Source organism: Rattus norvegicus, chromosome 6 (assembly GCF_021556685.1).
Source record: "Rattus norvegicus strain SHRSP/BbbUtx chromosome 6, alternate assembly SHRSP_T2T, whole genome shotgun sequence".
Taxonomy (NCBI): Eukaryota; Metazoa; Chordata; class Mammalia; order Rodentia; family Muridae; genus Rattus; species Rattus norvegicus.
Genome location: NC_141539.1, coordinates 27,069,507 through 27,085,124, shown reverse-complemented (window position 1 = coordinate 27,085,124; position 15,618 = coordinate 27,069,507). Strand labels below are relative to the sequence as shown.

The window sequence follows — 15,618 nt, the reverse complement described above, 5'->3', positions numbered from 1 at the left end:
CTGCTCAGCTCAAAATGAGTCTTAGGTATTATGACAAAGTGTCTGGACTGCTCATGAAGAGTTTGCATGCAGAACTCTGTTGTCATTTGTTTAAGCTATGTAGAGCTGTCTTTAAAATGTTCTTGTCTTGGTTGACATATTGTTGTGGTTTTTGTTTTATTGCATGGGAATTACTCCAAAGTCATATTTAAAAGAATTATTAATAAAAACGTTTCTTTCCAGGTAACCAGTGGAGTTTTATTAACAATAATCTGCATACTCAGAGCTTAAACAGATCCTCCAAGGGAGGCAGTAGCCTCGATAGATTATATTCCAGAAAGATCCGAAAGCAGCTTGTCCATCATAAACAGGTAACGTCTGTAACTGTTGAGTTTTGAGTCTGTCATTTGGTGTCATCTGCTGACCTTAGGCAGGTGTGCAGCAAGCTGCCTAGGTTATTGCTTTACTACTTTGGTGACCAAAATTGTAAAACGGCAAACGTAGCCATTTCACTTAAGTTTTGATATTCTTTAAGCTTCCTGGTTTTCTGTTTCTGTTAAAGAATTGTTCTGCTTGTTTAAAGGGTTTGTTGATTTTTGTTTTCCTTGTTCTGGGTTTCCTTCCAAGCTGTCGTTTTGTTTTGTTTTGTTTGTTTTTTGTACAAACCCAGTAACAGCTATTTTTAAATTCCTCATGGCCTCCAGTCAACCTTTAGATGCAGTTATTTGTCATCTGCCCCTCTAACTTTTAGATTTTAATTTCCTGGATATTATATAATACTGAATTTAAGTTTGTGAAACAACCTGTGCTCATTTTTATATCTAGGATATTTGAGTGTGCTAAGTAACTTTTCTTTCTTTTTTTTAAATTTCTTTTTTTTAAGTCTTTTTTGTTTGTTTGTTTGTTTGTTGTTTTGTTTTGTTTTTGTTTTTTCCAGAGCTGAGGACCGAACCCAGGGCCTTGTGCTTGCTAGGCAAGCGCTCTACCACTGAGCTAAATCCCCAACCCCTTTTTTAAATTTCTAAGTACATAGTTTTTTAGTCTTTTGCTTGGAAAAATAGTCATATGTTTTCTGACGTTAGTACATCATCATTTTCTCAAAGAGGCCTTCTATGGTTACTAAATTGGAATAGCCTGTCTGTGTAAGGGTTCCCAGAGCGCTCAGATACTTTGTTTCATTCATTCTTCTATATTTTATAGGTAGTGTTGTATTTTGTTGCCTTTAGGTTTGTGTAGTTGAGTGAGTGCAATGAGTAAGTAAAATATTGGCAGGCAGGTATGCAGTGCGCCTCCTTTTATGTCTAGCCTCTTCGGGGTTGTGTTCTTGGGTTTCACTGTGTCAAGTATATCAGTACTTTGCTTTGTAGATTTTTACTTTTTATTTGTGTGAATGTTTTGCCTGAATAATGAGCATCTGGTAATTGAGGTACCAGGTCACCTGGCACTGGAATTACAGGTGATTGCTAGCTGCTGTGTGGGTGCTGGGAACTGAACCCAGGTCCTGTGCAAGATCAGCAAACTGCTGAGCTATTTTTCTAGCCATAGTAATTTAATTTTTTATTCAGTGGATTATTTATTTGAAATATGAGTTCTGAGGGAAATATAATAATTTACATTTTTGTTCTTAACATTGGTATTTTTAAGATTAAGTTGTTTATTTGTATTTTAAGCAACTTAACCTACTAAAGGCAAAACAGAAGGCTTTGGTGGAACAGATGGAAAAAGAAAAAATACAGAGTAACAAAGGCTCATCATATAAACTGCTAGTAGAGCAAGCCAAGCTGAAGCAGGCGACCTCCAAGGTAAGATGGAATCATAGGGCGTTAGTAATGGTTGGGAAACTAGGTAACATGTTGTTCTTACCGACATTCCAAATCCCTGCATGCGCTTTACTGCAGGAAGTGTAGTGTTGACTTTACCGCTTAGTATATAACCTTCAGAATGGATTCTGAGTCAGTATATTAGAGCTCGTGTGATTACTGTGCGGTTTTATGGATTGATCATTTGACATTGATGGTTCTGCCTGTTATTTTCATGCTATAATAAAAAGCGTTATAAATATAATCTCCTTTTCTTTTTAAAGAAAAGTAATAAGTAAATACTTGTCATTTCTTTTTTCTGCAGTTATGCAAAGATTGAGGTTTGGTGTTAAACTTTCTTCATATTGAGTTGCGCATATGACTCAAGAACTGTTTTTGCTTCATCTGAATTAAGTTCCAGTGACTTTTTTTTTTTAATACAATTGATTTTTTCCTCCTGGTGGTATTTGCCTTTAATCCCAATATCAAGTAGGTTGAGGCAGATGGAATACAAGAAGCGTGACTCTTGTCTCAAAACAGAGAAAACAGTAACTACACAGTAAATTTATATTCATGAGTCCGTATTTACATACCACCCAGCTAACATTGAGTTTTACCTTCTGAACTTTGTATTTAAATACTTCTGTAAAGTATACTTTTCTAGATTTTCTTCTTTTTTTTTTTTTTTTTTTTTTTTTGGTTCTTTTTTTCGGGGCTGGGGACCGAACCCAGGGCCTTGTGCTTGCTAGGCAAGCGCTCTACCACTGAGCTAAATCCCCAACCCCTTTTCTAGATTTTAAAATAATTTGAATCAATGTTTTGATGAGATTTGTTTTAAATATTAAGGTCTATCTATTTTATGGCCTGTATGCAATTCTCTTGTATGTCATGGACTTTAAATAGGAGATAACTTATTCCAATCAATATAGACAGCTTTTATTCTTAACTTTTAACCAGGTGTGAAGGCTCATGCCTACATCCCAGCATCTGCAAGATAAGACAGGAAGATCAGAAGTTCAGGGTCACTTAGAGACGGGCTGGTCAAAAGAGGCAGTTGTTTTAAACAGAACACCTTCCCCTATTTTTTTCTTGGAAGCTTATGATATATATGAATATTTTGTGCATTAGAAGTTGTATGTTGGGTATTTTTGCCTTCAGAAGTGTATACTGAGTCGTTTCCATTAAATAAACTTGCTTAAATCATGTATGTTTCTCTATGCAGCATTTTAAGGATTTGATTCGCTTGCGCCGGACAGCAGAATGGTCTCGTTCTAATTTAGACACTGAAGTTACAACAACAAAAGAGAGCCCCGAGATTGAACCTCTTCCATTTACTCTGGCCCATGACCGTTGTATCTCAGTTGTGCAAAAGCTTGTCCTGTTCCTCCTCTCCATGGATTTCACATGCCATGCAGACCTCCTACTGTTTGTCTGCAAGGTACGTACGGTTTTTGATTGACATGACAGTAAAGAGTTGGCGTTTCTCTTCTCCTGGGGCTTACTCTCCTTGTCTCATCATGCCTTGAAAGGTTTAAAAAAGTCCTTTTCACTTAGTTCCTGAGAAAATCAGACACATTTTTTATTTGGATAAAACTTGAGGGTTTGAAATGTAGATAATTTGGGTGTGCCTATCTTTAATCTTAATATCATTTCACATAGGAAGTAAATTAACATAAATGAGATAAGTGAATGACTTTGAATGCCATGGTTGTTTTTGTGCAATACATTCATTGTTTATTTGTAAATATTCACCCAAATTTAAAACCAGTCAAAAGTCCGGACCTGATGTTTCACTTCTTTACTCTCAGAAGTCAACACAGCAGAGGCAGGCCAGCCTGGTGCACAGAGGGCGTTCCAGTTCAGCTAGGGTTACACAGAGAAACCCTGTCTTGAAAATAAATAAATAAATAAATAAAGCCAGATACAATATTAAAGGTGCAAGGTTTCATTGTATTTCATTTTAAGTAATTTATAGAAAAAAATCAAACATCTGCTTTGAAAACTGTCATATCATCTCTCTTTTTTTTTTAAATTTAACTGGTATTTTAAGCATATGGTTTCATAATGTGTTTCAGGTTCTTGCACGCATTGCAAATGCGACCAGGCCAACCATTCATTTGTGTGAGATTGTGAATGAGCCGCAGCTAGAAAGACTGTTGTTGCTTCTGGTTGGAACTGACTTCAACAGAGGAGACATCTCTTGGGGTGGCGCCTGGGCTCAGTACTCTTTAACCTGTATGCTGCAGGACATTCTAGCAGGTTTGTCACAATTAACTTTTCTTCCATGGTATGATTAGGTTGCTATTCCACAAGTAATTTCTAAAGAAAAATGTCAGAGTGTTCTTAAATGCATAAATGTTGCAACAGCCACCATTTAACCTACTCTTTGACAGTTGGAACAGTAGTTTTAGAGTTGCTAGGTGACTAGTACACGGGTATGGAAGCCTTGTTTGACTATTAGCAAGCAATATGCTGCTTACTAGTTCTGCTGTGACCTTAGAAAACTACTCTCTTACACTCTGTTAGCCTCTTTATCTGTTACCTGTGGGTAATAAAAACATACAAATTATTAAAATGGTTAGGACTGTCTCCTCCAACACAGGAGAACTGTTGGCTCCAGTAGCCGCGGAAGCGATGGAAGAAGGCACAGTGAGTGATGATGTCGGGGCAACAGCTGGCGACTCTGATGACTCTCTCCAGCAGTCTTCTGTTCAGCTGCTGGAAACCATAGATGAACCTTTGACACACGAGATAGCAGGTGACTTATAAAATTACATTCAAAATAGCCCTCACTTCTGTCTTTTAAATGAAAATGGGTTTTCAGTTGAGGAATGTTAATGACAAAGTTGAGTTTTGTGTTTTCTGTTACACAGACCTTTTTTTTTTTTAAAACATCTTTTGCTATCATTTCATAGTATTCTAAGCATTTTAATTTAGTAGTCTATATATTACTTTCATTTTATCACATTATAAGTATTATCATATATTATCTTAATTTTTTTCTGTTGTTGTGGAAAAAACTACCTAGAACCTAATTAGCAACTTAGGAAGCAATTGGGACAAAAGATCAGTTCACATAGTGGCTCACAACCATGAATTACAGGGATCGGACACCCTCTTTCTTATTTATGTAGGCACCAGGCTACCAGGCTTGCGCGTGTGTGTGTGTGTGTGTGTGTGTGTGTGTGTGTGTGTGGCGAAAGAGAGAGAGAGAGAGAGAGAGAGAGAACAAACACATAAAATGTCTAAAGGTAAACAGTTTAGAAATTGTGGTTTTGTCTCATCACTGGGGAAGTCATAGTGACAAGAGCTTGTTAAGCTAATCTCGTAGATAATCTGAAAGCAGAGATGGATGAGTCCTTGTGCCCAGCTCACTTTATCTTTTTATACAATTGAGAATCTTAGTACAGTGAATGGTACCACCAGGAGGAGTGGGCCTTCACATTTCAGTTATACCAATTAGAAAAATCTCCCACTGGAGTGCCCAGAGGCTAGATCCCAGATGATTCCAGATCTCAAGTTGACAGATGGGATTAAATATCACTTACATGTTGATGTGTTGAAGACAAAGTTGAAAGCTCTTGGTCTTTAATATCCAAATATTGGGATATTTTATATATTTCTTTTTAAAAATGTATTTGTTAATTTACATGTATAAACTTTTTGATAAGCTGGATAATCCTTTTCTATATGTAGGTTTTGTTTAGTATTGAATGAACACACACACACACACACACACACTTTACATCTTACAGTCGATTTCAATTGTTTCCCATTTGCTGCCCAGCTTGTGTGCCTGTCTTATCATCAGTGCACACTCTTAACTCCTTATGTCGTTTGCTTAATTAACTGCATCTCTACTTCTAGCCCTTTCTTAATCAAGTAAGTACAAAGAAATGATATATTGGTTTTTATATAAATATACAGAAACTAGTAAAGGCTTGTCTTAGCTGGGCATTCTATGAATGTGCATTTACTATAAAGAAAGGATGAAAGGAATCACTGCAGTTATAGAAAACCACTTAAAAAATTGGGCACGTCTGGGAGCAAGACGATTTCTTAGATAGTAGATATTTTATAAGTAAATAGTCTTATACCTTAATTCTTTGACTTTAACTTGAGTTCTTGATGATACTACTATAATTATGGTTGAAATACTTTAAAGAGAATTGCATAGTAAATGTAACAAAGTATTATTCCATTTTAGATAAGCCAATGATTATCTTGAATAGTAAGATTTGTCTCACTTTAAGAAGAGCTGAGGGGTTGGGGATTTAGCTCAGTGGTAGAGCACTTGCCTAGGAAGCGCAAGGCCCTGGGTTCGGTCCCCAGCTCCGAAAAAAAGAACCCAAAAAAAAAAAAAAAGAAGAAGAAGAGCTGATAACTCCCTATCCGATTGATGTTTTTATAGTGTTGTCAAGTGATACGTTTGCGTTCTGATTAATTCTTAAATATAAATATTTAGAAATTTTAAAGTGTATGTGTTGGATGCAAATGAAGTGTTTAGTTCTATGACATTAAACAGTGTTTCATTTGAATTTCATGTCATATCCTCTGGCAATGAAATGTTTTTTAATCATCTGAAGGTACACCTCCTCTCTCTTCTTTGGAAAAAGATAAGGAAATTGACCTTGAGCTACTTCAAGATCTGATGGAAGCTGACATTGACCCTTTAGATATTGATTTAGAAAAGGATCCTCTTGCAGCCAAGGTTTTTAAGGTATTTTGTGTTAGAATTATTTCATCTTATACTTTGTGTCTAGTAATTAGACACTTAGGCACTTAAGACACACTCTGTCTGAACTGGTTTTAAGAGATCTATGTACACAATATTCAATAGATAGGCAGTGCACAGGTTACTGTATTAGAATCACACGAAACTTTCCACCAAATGATCCATCATATTATCCAAGTGAAGTTTTAAGAAACACACACAGACAGACTGAGATAATTTCTTGTGTTTTATTAGATCATATTGCCGTAATATTTGAAGTCAATAATAATAAAAACTAAAGGAATCACAAAAACACATTTCTGAATAAATAGTGGGTTATCCAAGAAACCATAGCAGAAACTAAGAAAATCCAGAGACAAATGATAGTAAAAATGTGTTCTATCAGAACTTCCAAGATACAAGAAAGTCCTAAGAATGCTTATAGCAATAAGTATGCATAATAAAAAATATTGTAAGTGTCAAATAACTTAATCTTGAGGCTTTCAAAAAATAAATACCCAATCCTAAACCCAGATGGCCAGAAACTAATTAAATAGATATTAAAAGAACAATATAGGGATTGGGGATTTAGCTCAGTGGTAGAGCGTTTGCCTAGGAAGCGCAAGGCCCTGGGTTCGGTCCCCAGCTCCAAAAAAAGGAACCAAAAAAAAAAAGGACAATATATAGAGTCAACAGAAGAGGTGGTTCTATGAAAAAGTTAAGCTAAACAATCCTTTTCTAATGTAACAGAAAGCAGGAGTAGTAAGGAAAATCACGCACATTTGCTGTCAAATATAGCCCGTTATGCAGCATACAGCATGCATTAAGCTGCAGCAAGTACTTTGTGGCTCTTAAAAAGCAAAGAAACAATAGCAATGTAGCTGGAAGTCTGACTCAGCAGTTCAGAGCATTGGCTGTTCATACCAAGGACCTGGGCTTGATATCCTCTACCCATGTGGTGGTGCATAACCATCTGTTACTTGAATTCCACAGGACCTGATACCTTCTTCTGGCCTCTGCATGTATTAGGCATGTGTGGCACACAGACATATGCTTTAATATCATAATAAATTGTTTTTAGTCTAATTTAACATAATAAATTTAAAAGTACTAGTGACAAGGGTGTTTTCATCTTCAGTATCCACATGGTAGAAAGAGAGAAACAATTTCTTAACATAGTCTCACACTAAATAAATGAACTTCTAAAAATTGAAGTAAAGATAAAATGACAATTTCATATGTAGTACATTTTTTTCTCTTATAGTTATATAGTAAGAATTCCTAGAAGCCAGGAGATAATAGTTATGGATTACCTGACTTTCAGGCAGCCTTTTGGAGTTTTTCCTAAGATGAGATCATTTCTGTTTCTCTCCATCCATTTTTAATGGAGATACACTTGTAATATTTATGTAACTATTGGTCTTTGGAACATTATTTTATTAATAATGCTAGTTACCTTTCAGGTTGTAATCATACATGTTATTTTTTTTTTGTCAGAAAATGAGCATGATATTACTGAATCATTTTGTAAATTAATAAAATTCCAGCAACTTTAGGGAATTTAGCAGGAGAAAAATGTTTATTTTGTATTCTTACTGGTCACAATATTGAATGTATGCATAACTCAGTGAAAACATTAACTTTTCTTTTAAAGCCTATAAGCAGTACATGGTATGACTACTGGGGTGCCGATTATGGTACCTATAATTATAATCCTTACATTGGAGGCCTGGGGATGCCTGTAGCAAAACCACCGTCAAACACAGAGAAGAATGGATCCCAGACTGTCAGTGTTTCAGTATCTCAGGGTAAGTGTGCATAAGAACGTTTTGAGGCATATACTAAGAGAGAGAGTTAGACATTTGTGTTTTCTTTTGAGAAATTGCGTGTACACAGTTTCTGGATTTGCTGTCACTAATGTGCTCTTTACCATCCATATCTGTTTCTGTGAGCATGTCGAAAGAGCTTCCATGTATAGGTGATCCACCTGATCTCTCTTAAGCTATTTGATGATTATTTGATATGTGAAGTGACAATACATTATTTTATTGTAATTTCCTTTTTCTTTGAGATTACAATATAGTTACATTATTTCCCTTTCCCCTTTCTTTCTTCCAGTCCTTCTCATATATGCTTCCTTGCTCTCTTTCAAATGATGGCCTCTATTTTTATTCATTGTATTACATGCATATATAGAGATGTATAATCTTCCTAAATATATAAATAATGTGCTCAGTCGGTAGAATGTCACTTGTATGCATGTTTTCAGGCAGTTGGGGCGGTCATGTTAGTGAGACTTCGTGGGTCTAATATTTGGCACTACTGGAAAACAGTCTCACCACCAACCAACTCCCTGACCTCTGGCTCTTAAAATTGTTCTGCCCACTCTTCTACAATGTCTCCTGAGCCTTAGGTATGAGAGTGCTTTCTAGGTGTATTCATTGGGATTGGGTTTATAGCTGCGTTTTGACTGATTATCGTTTCATATAATGGTCTCCATGTGTTGCAAAGAGGTTTCCTCGATGTGAAGACTACACTTACCTGTGGGTATTAAGGATTACTGTCCCAGTTGTTGTTGCGGAGTGTGCTAATTCAGAAGAATGGTGAGTGTAGGCTCTTCTCCAGGATCCAGGACGTCACTAACATTCAGTTGGCTAGGGTCTTAGTACCAGGCAAGGTTTCTCTTGTTGAGCAGGTCTTAAATTTGAGTAGAGAGCTGCTCATTCTTAAGGAGGAAACATTCAGCTCAGTTCCAGCTCAGGGGCCCCTGACGTGCACGGCATCAGCAGTAGGGACTCACCTTCCACATTGGGCTTCCACAGACAATAGCAGCAGTCTGTGTGTTTTAGGAGTCTCTTGGAGAACCTTGACTGACAGCTCAAAAGAGGGCTTCCAGTGTCTGGTATACAGGGTTTTGTTAGGGTTTGCCTCTTGGAGAGTGTATTAGCCTAGATCAAAACATACATTTAAATAACATTTATAGACATACACATTAATACATATTTATCCACAGAATTGCATTTAATTTCTTTATTAGTAATTTTTTTACCTTAATTGTGCTTGTGTGTGTGTGTGTACACAAGACCTACATGGAGTATGTTTCTAGATAGGTTTTTATTAAATTTTAACTTGGTCCTTGATTTCTGTTTTTATAAGGTGTTTATAATTTATTAGTGTGATTCATTTTTATTGTAAACAGAAGACATATTTTAATTTTGATTATTTTCATGTATTGTTATTAAATATACTCATTAAAATACTTTCATTTAGGGGTTGGGGATTTAGCTCAGCGGTAGAGCGCTTGCCTAGCGAGCGAAAGGGCCTGGGTTCGGTCCCCAGCTCCGAAAAAAAAAAAAGAAAAAAAGAAAAATACTTTCATTTAATTGGATATGCACATTGTCTCAAATATGACTAATTTGACTCTTTAAGTGGCCCTTGGCTCTATGATAAGTCGTCATAATTGTTTGAGCATTTCCAAGTTCTTGAGTAAAGTATGATTATGACGCAACTTCCTTTCCTTCTTTTGCTTGTATTTGATTAGTATCTTCTATAATTATTATACTTTAGAAATTGTCTAAAGTAACAAAATTTGGATTGTAGTTATTACTGTCTTAGTGTTTCTATGTGAGTGGGTGTCTACATTTATCTATGCCTAGTATGATAAACTAACATTTACTTCTGTGTCTGACAGTCCTCTGTTGAGGGTGGTTTTGTTGTTGGTTTGTTTTTTGTTTTTCTCTTTTTTATTAGGGGAGCCTATCTCCCTTCTTCAGTGTATTTCCTTCCGTTGTCATACGTCACTGACTTAGTGCATGTGTCCCTGTGCCACTCACTTCCCATCTGAGCAAGTGGTTGTTCAGATGACCTCCTTGGTGTAGTCCTTGATAGCACGTGCCAGCATTTCTTTTTGTCCTCCTCTTGGGCCAGATGCTGACACCTTTCTGTAGCAGGGCGTCCATGAGTGCTAAGTCTTCCGCTGTCCCCTCCTCCCTTTTGTAGCTTTAGATGCTCGCCTGGAGGTTGGCCTTGAGCAGCAAGCAGAGCTTATGCTGAAAATGATGTCTACCCTGGAAGCGGACTCCATCTTACAAGCACTGACGAGTACGCCTCCCACCTGTAAGTTCCATACGAGCTCACATGCCTGCACTGGGTCGTTTTTCTCCTGAGAATCATCACGGTCACGTTTAGAATTCTGTGTGGTAAATTTAAAGCAGCTTTGACTATATGACTTACAACCTTTATAACTTGGTGGCCTATTGTGAAATGAGACAGTGTATTCACAAGTGGACATTTGAGGTGTGCACGAAATGTAGACTCAGTCCAGAGACCTAAGCATACTTCTGTCAGTGCTGCTGTGACAGTAAGGAAATTCTAGGGAATACTACGTAACTCATTATTTTTATTTCTATTGTGCATCCATGACAGAACACATTTTTCAAATATTACCATCTTTGCTTTGAAATCCTAGGCTGGATAGTATAAGTGAAGCGTCGGTCAAAGGTCTTTTAACCAAATCCCAAAATTGAGAGGCGTCATGTCCTAATTACAGCAAGAGAAAGGCAGTCTTTTGTCTGACGGTCTGGGCAGAAGCAGGTGATCTCCCAGATGCGAGCATTGCTGAGGTTGATGTATGCTGACGCATTCCTGTCAGGGCAGTGCACTCCAAGGAGTACCCTGCTTGTCAAAGATAACGTTTTTTTCTTTTTTTGGTTCTTTTTTTCGGAGCTGGGGACCGAACCCAGGGCCTTGCGCTTCCTAGGCAAGCGCTCTACCACTGAGCCAAATCCCCAACCCCTTAAAACTGCCTTCTTAATAATTATTCAAGGTTTTCCTGTGCTAACTTTGGAAAAGTGGTAGAAGTTAGTGTTGTGAATTTGTGAGTCTCTCTTCTCTTTATTTTCTAGTAATTCATAAAGTAATTTTCTGAAATATTAGTATAAACCATTGTTTACTATTTAATTTTAATAAAAAGTCTTCAACCTATTCTTGCCTGTTAATTCACATGAGTTCTGAAACTTGCTCATGAAGTGGTACTTGTGTTTGATTTTTCAGTTTCACAATCTCCAAGTGGAACGGATGATTCACTTCTAGGGAGTTTACAACCAGCCAACCAGAATAGCCAGCTCATAATACAGTTGTCATCTGTCCCAATGTTAAATGTTTGTTTCAATAAACTGTTTTCCATGCTTCAAGTCCATCATGTTCAGGTAGGACTTTAAAGGAAAGTAATGTATTTTGACATAATGTTTAATATTGGTTGGAATTGAATGAAAAGTTTGTATATGACCTCACCATTTGTTATATGTAGTTGAGAAATATTTGCCCTCTCCTTTAGTGATCAGCCATTTTTTTATTTTCATGAGTTTAAGCATTGGTACTTTTCTTTATATTGTATATAACCCTGTGGTTTTAAAAAATTGACTTCCCATTTTTCATTGAGGAAAACATGGGTTATGAAGGGAATTATATATTTTAATTCAGTTGAATTATAATTTATCACGACTTTTGAAATATGTTTGCTTGTGAACCTAATTAAAATATCTAGGATATGATGAGAAACAGGTCATTTACTCAGAATGTCATAAGCATAAAGATTGTTTTTGAATGGTACTTCATAATATAAGTACATTTTCCTCATCTTAGTTTTCTTTCCTTTTATTTTTTTTAAAAGTTGGAATCACTTCTTCAGTTGTGGCTCACATTGAGCCTTAATTCTAGTTCATCAGGGAACAAAGAGAATGGAGCAGATATTTTTTTATACAATGCTAATCGGATACCTGTCATCTCATTAAATCAAGGTAAGGTTTCTTTTCTGGAAAACCATTACTATAATCCAAATAGCAAGCTTAAATATACATAATTAGGTTAAAAGGTACATTATCTTTAGTGTTAAGATTGTATTATTTTGGTGAAAGAAGTGCTCTGTGCCTGGGTGTGATACCTTTCATCTTTAATCTCAGCCTTTGAGAGACAGAGGTAAGTGGAGTGACTTGAGGCCTGGTCTGCATAGAGAGTTATGGGCCAGTTGGACCTATAGTGAGCCCCCACCTCAGGTTTTTAAAATAAAGAGTTTTTTGGTTTTGTTTATTTGAAAGCATCAAGACCTGGCTAACGTTTTAAGTCAGGTGGTTCGGCATGGGTTTCAGGCCAGCCGGGATCTACATTTTGCATTGTGAGGACCTGGGAAAAAAATGTCCTCTTCCCTCTTTTGTATCTTTCTGCTTCTCTTGTCCTTCTCTTTGCTTTCCCATTCTCCTCCCCTTCTTCCCTCCGCATGTCTGTCTGTCTTCGTATTTCCTGTCTCTGCAGAGAAAGGCATAAGCTGTCCTACGCTATCACTGCCTTCCTTATTCCCTGGAGCCAATGTTTTACTTAACTTGGGTCTAGGTTGGCAGCTGGCAGCCTCAGCAGTCTGCGGTCTCTGCTGCAGTCCCAGGCGTGTAGGTGTCGCCTGTGCCTTCAGCTTTGTACATGGGTTCTGGGTGCTTACCCTCTGATGGAGCCTTAGATTAGCAGAGCGAATACTTTTCCATGCTGTGCTAGCTCCCGGCCTGTTTGCAGTAATGTATTCTTTTTCACACTGAAGGTTTAGTTCCTTAGTGTTCCTTTGGTGTGTGTTTCTGCTTCTGTTGTGGAATTATTGTTTCCTTTTTAGTAAGGTTTTCCATTGTTGCACTGGAAGCTTATGTTTGGGTTAATTCCACCATGAGGGCTGTAAGTACAGGAATGGGTCTTGGTTATTTGTTTACTTGGGTACATTTAATATACTGACACTCTACATCTTCATTCCTTTTTTCAGCATTACTTTTGTTTTTTATGCATTTAACTAAAATTTGTCTCTCTCTCTGGGGCACTCCCCCGTGTCCCTTGGGTTCAGCATACTGCCAACTGCCATGGTTGTAAGGTCAGGTGGCACACACTGCCTCTTCAGAGCCGCATCTTGTATACACTTGGTGATGTATGAGTGGGCCTTTGCCCATGTTGGCCTGTGCAGTGTTTTGGGTGTTCTCAAAGCAAAAAGGGAAATTTGAAATTTTTGCTTTGCATGATTTTGTGAGCGAATAGACAACCATTTTCATGGTCGACCACAGAATGCTTTCTAAAAGCAGACTTTCAGGGACTGGAGAGATGGTTCAGCAGTTAAGGGCATTTTTTTTTCTTTCCTGCTGCAGGCCCAGGTTTGGTTCCTAGCCACCTTCATGGTGGCTTATAGCCATCTACAATTCATCCAGTTCTAGGGGATCCACCATATGTGCAGGCAATCGCTTATACACATAAAATAAAAGCTGAGCTGTTGGGTTTTACCTTTCTTCCCTGCCTCCTCTCTTCTTCCTCTCCTGTCTCCTTTCCTCCCCCCTTTCTCCTTTCTCCTTGACAAGCTTTGTAGCCTAGGCTTAGAAGCACATGCTACTTCTAGTCTTTCTGGTCGTTTTCTTTAAATTAAAAACTATTTTCTCGTGCACATGTTTATCAACATTTAATTACAGGTGAGAAGATGAACATTTCCAATGGTTCTATTTGTTGAACTTGGAAAATTTTCCTTTTGGGTCATTAAAGTGGTCTTTTGGTTTTGGATTTCAAAGTTTATCTTTTTGTTGTTTTAAGCTTTTGGCATTCCAGCTCTTCCAGACTTCTATTGTTTCCTTCCTTAATAGCTGTCAACAAGCATCTCTACAACAAGTTTTAAGGAAGGGTAGTGCCCTGGTTCTGCACAGTCTGCTGTATTTGATGGACACTGTGTACTCTTGAGTAATTTCTTTAGACTTCTCCGACTGCTATCACTTCTCTCTGTGTCTCCCATATTACTTCAGTAGTTTGTGTTTGCTCTTTTTTTTGAAGTCACATTGTTTTTGATTGGTATACAGTATCCCAGATTTTTTAGGGTGCTTTTTTATAAGATTTTTGTTCTGAAGAATGTAACTTACAGTCAAATCACATCAGATAAAAAGTATATCAGATTTGTAATGATAACATTTCATTGTATGTTCCATGGTGAGCTTTAAACTCACCTTGTTATGGAGTTCCTACAATGTGTATGTGCTCCTGAGTGTGTCTGTATGTGAGGTCAGAAGAGGCATCAGTATCCCGGGAACTGGACTTGATGCAGGTGTAGTTCTGTGGGAATCTTAGGGAGAGCAGTAAGCGCTCTCACCCACCGAGCCATCTCTCCAGCCTCTGGTTACCAGCTCTTGCTGTTTTATTTGTACTTAGTGGAGAATAATTTGGGGGGATTTTGAAGATACTAGTTAATGAGTTAATTGTGTAGAAATAATTTGTATTTTGTTTTTAGTCACTAATAAGCATTCAGTTATCCCAATTAAATACATTTCCCCCCCTTTCTTTTTCTGTGTAGCATCAATTACTAGCTTTCTCACAGTGCTAGCTTGGTATCCAAATACTTTGCTCCGGACGTGGTGCCTTGTGCTTCATAGCCTAACACTCATGACGAATATGCAGCTTAATTGTAAGTTCAAAATTTATTTATATTGATTTCTGTTAAGTACTTTAATATTTCTTATATTAAGTTGTTAATGTATGTCAATTTAGAAAATGAAATATTAATCTAAGGATTCATTTCTTTTTATTTCATTCTTTTAGTCTCTACATTTTATCAGTATTTGGATGTATTTCATGTTTATTTAAACATAATCTCATTTAATAGAACACCCTTTACACTAATATTTAAAGTATTATTCACTTTCTGATTTGTATTATATTTCCCATAAAAAAGAAGTATGTGTTACATATCCATAGTTCACAGATATAACCTGTGGATGACCGAAAGAATAGGTCTTGCCTCAGTTTATCTTAGAGAACTGAGTTAAAAATTCTCAAGTAAGTGTTTCTTTTGCTGCTTCTGGAAACAGAATATTGTTACTCTTCCAAAGGCCATTTAAGACTTAGGTCCTTTCCACTTGTCTGTTTACCAAATACAGATGTACTCATATGGTTTTACAATCTGAAGGGAGGGAGGGGGGTAAGAGGAGACATGAGGTAGATGAGAAGCAGAATGCTGTCCAGTCAGTCTTCTGAGGAGACACTATTGAACTTGGTCTTCTTGCTGTAGTACTCTATTCACAGTGTTCTTTTACTTTTGCTCTGCGAGTCTTTGAACTCTGGCTGTAG

The 15,618-nt window shown here is 37.1% G+C and overlaps 1 protein-coding gene across 1 annotated transcript in view; it reads left to right on the top strand.

The window, feature by feature from the left end:
• The window catches only part of Birc6 (baculoviral IAP repeat-containing 6), a 193,582-nt gene that overhangs the window by 109,146 nt on the left and 68,818 nt on the right, over positions 1-15,618 (top strand). The window contains 11 exon segments of the mRNA NM_001170596.4: positions 223-350; positions 1,650-1,781; positions 3,001-3,216; positions 3,854-4,037; positions 4,381-4,536; positions 6,365-6,498; positions 8,147-8,300; positions 10,492-10,608; positions 11,545-11,699; positions 12,164-12,290; positions 14,846-14,956. Of these exon segments, the coding sequence (NP_001164067.1) occupies positions 223-350; positions 1,650-1,781; positions 3,001-3,216; positions 3,854-4,037; positions 4,381-4,536; positions 6,365-6,498; positions 8,147-8,300; positions 10,492-10,608; positions 11,545-11,699; positions 12,164-12,290; positions 14,846-14,956 (1,614 nt within the window).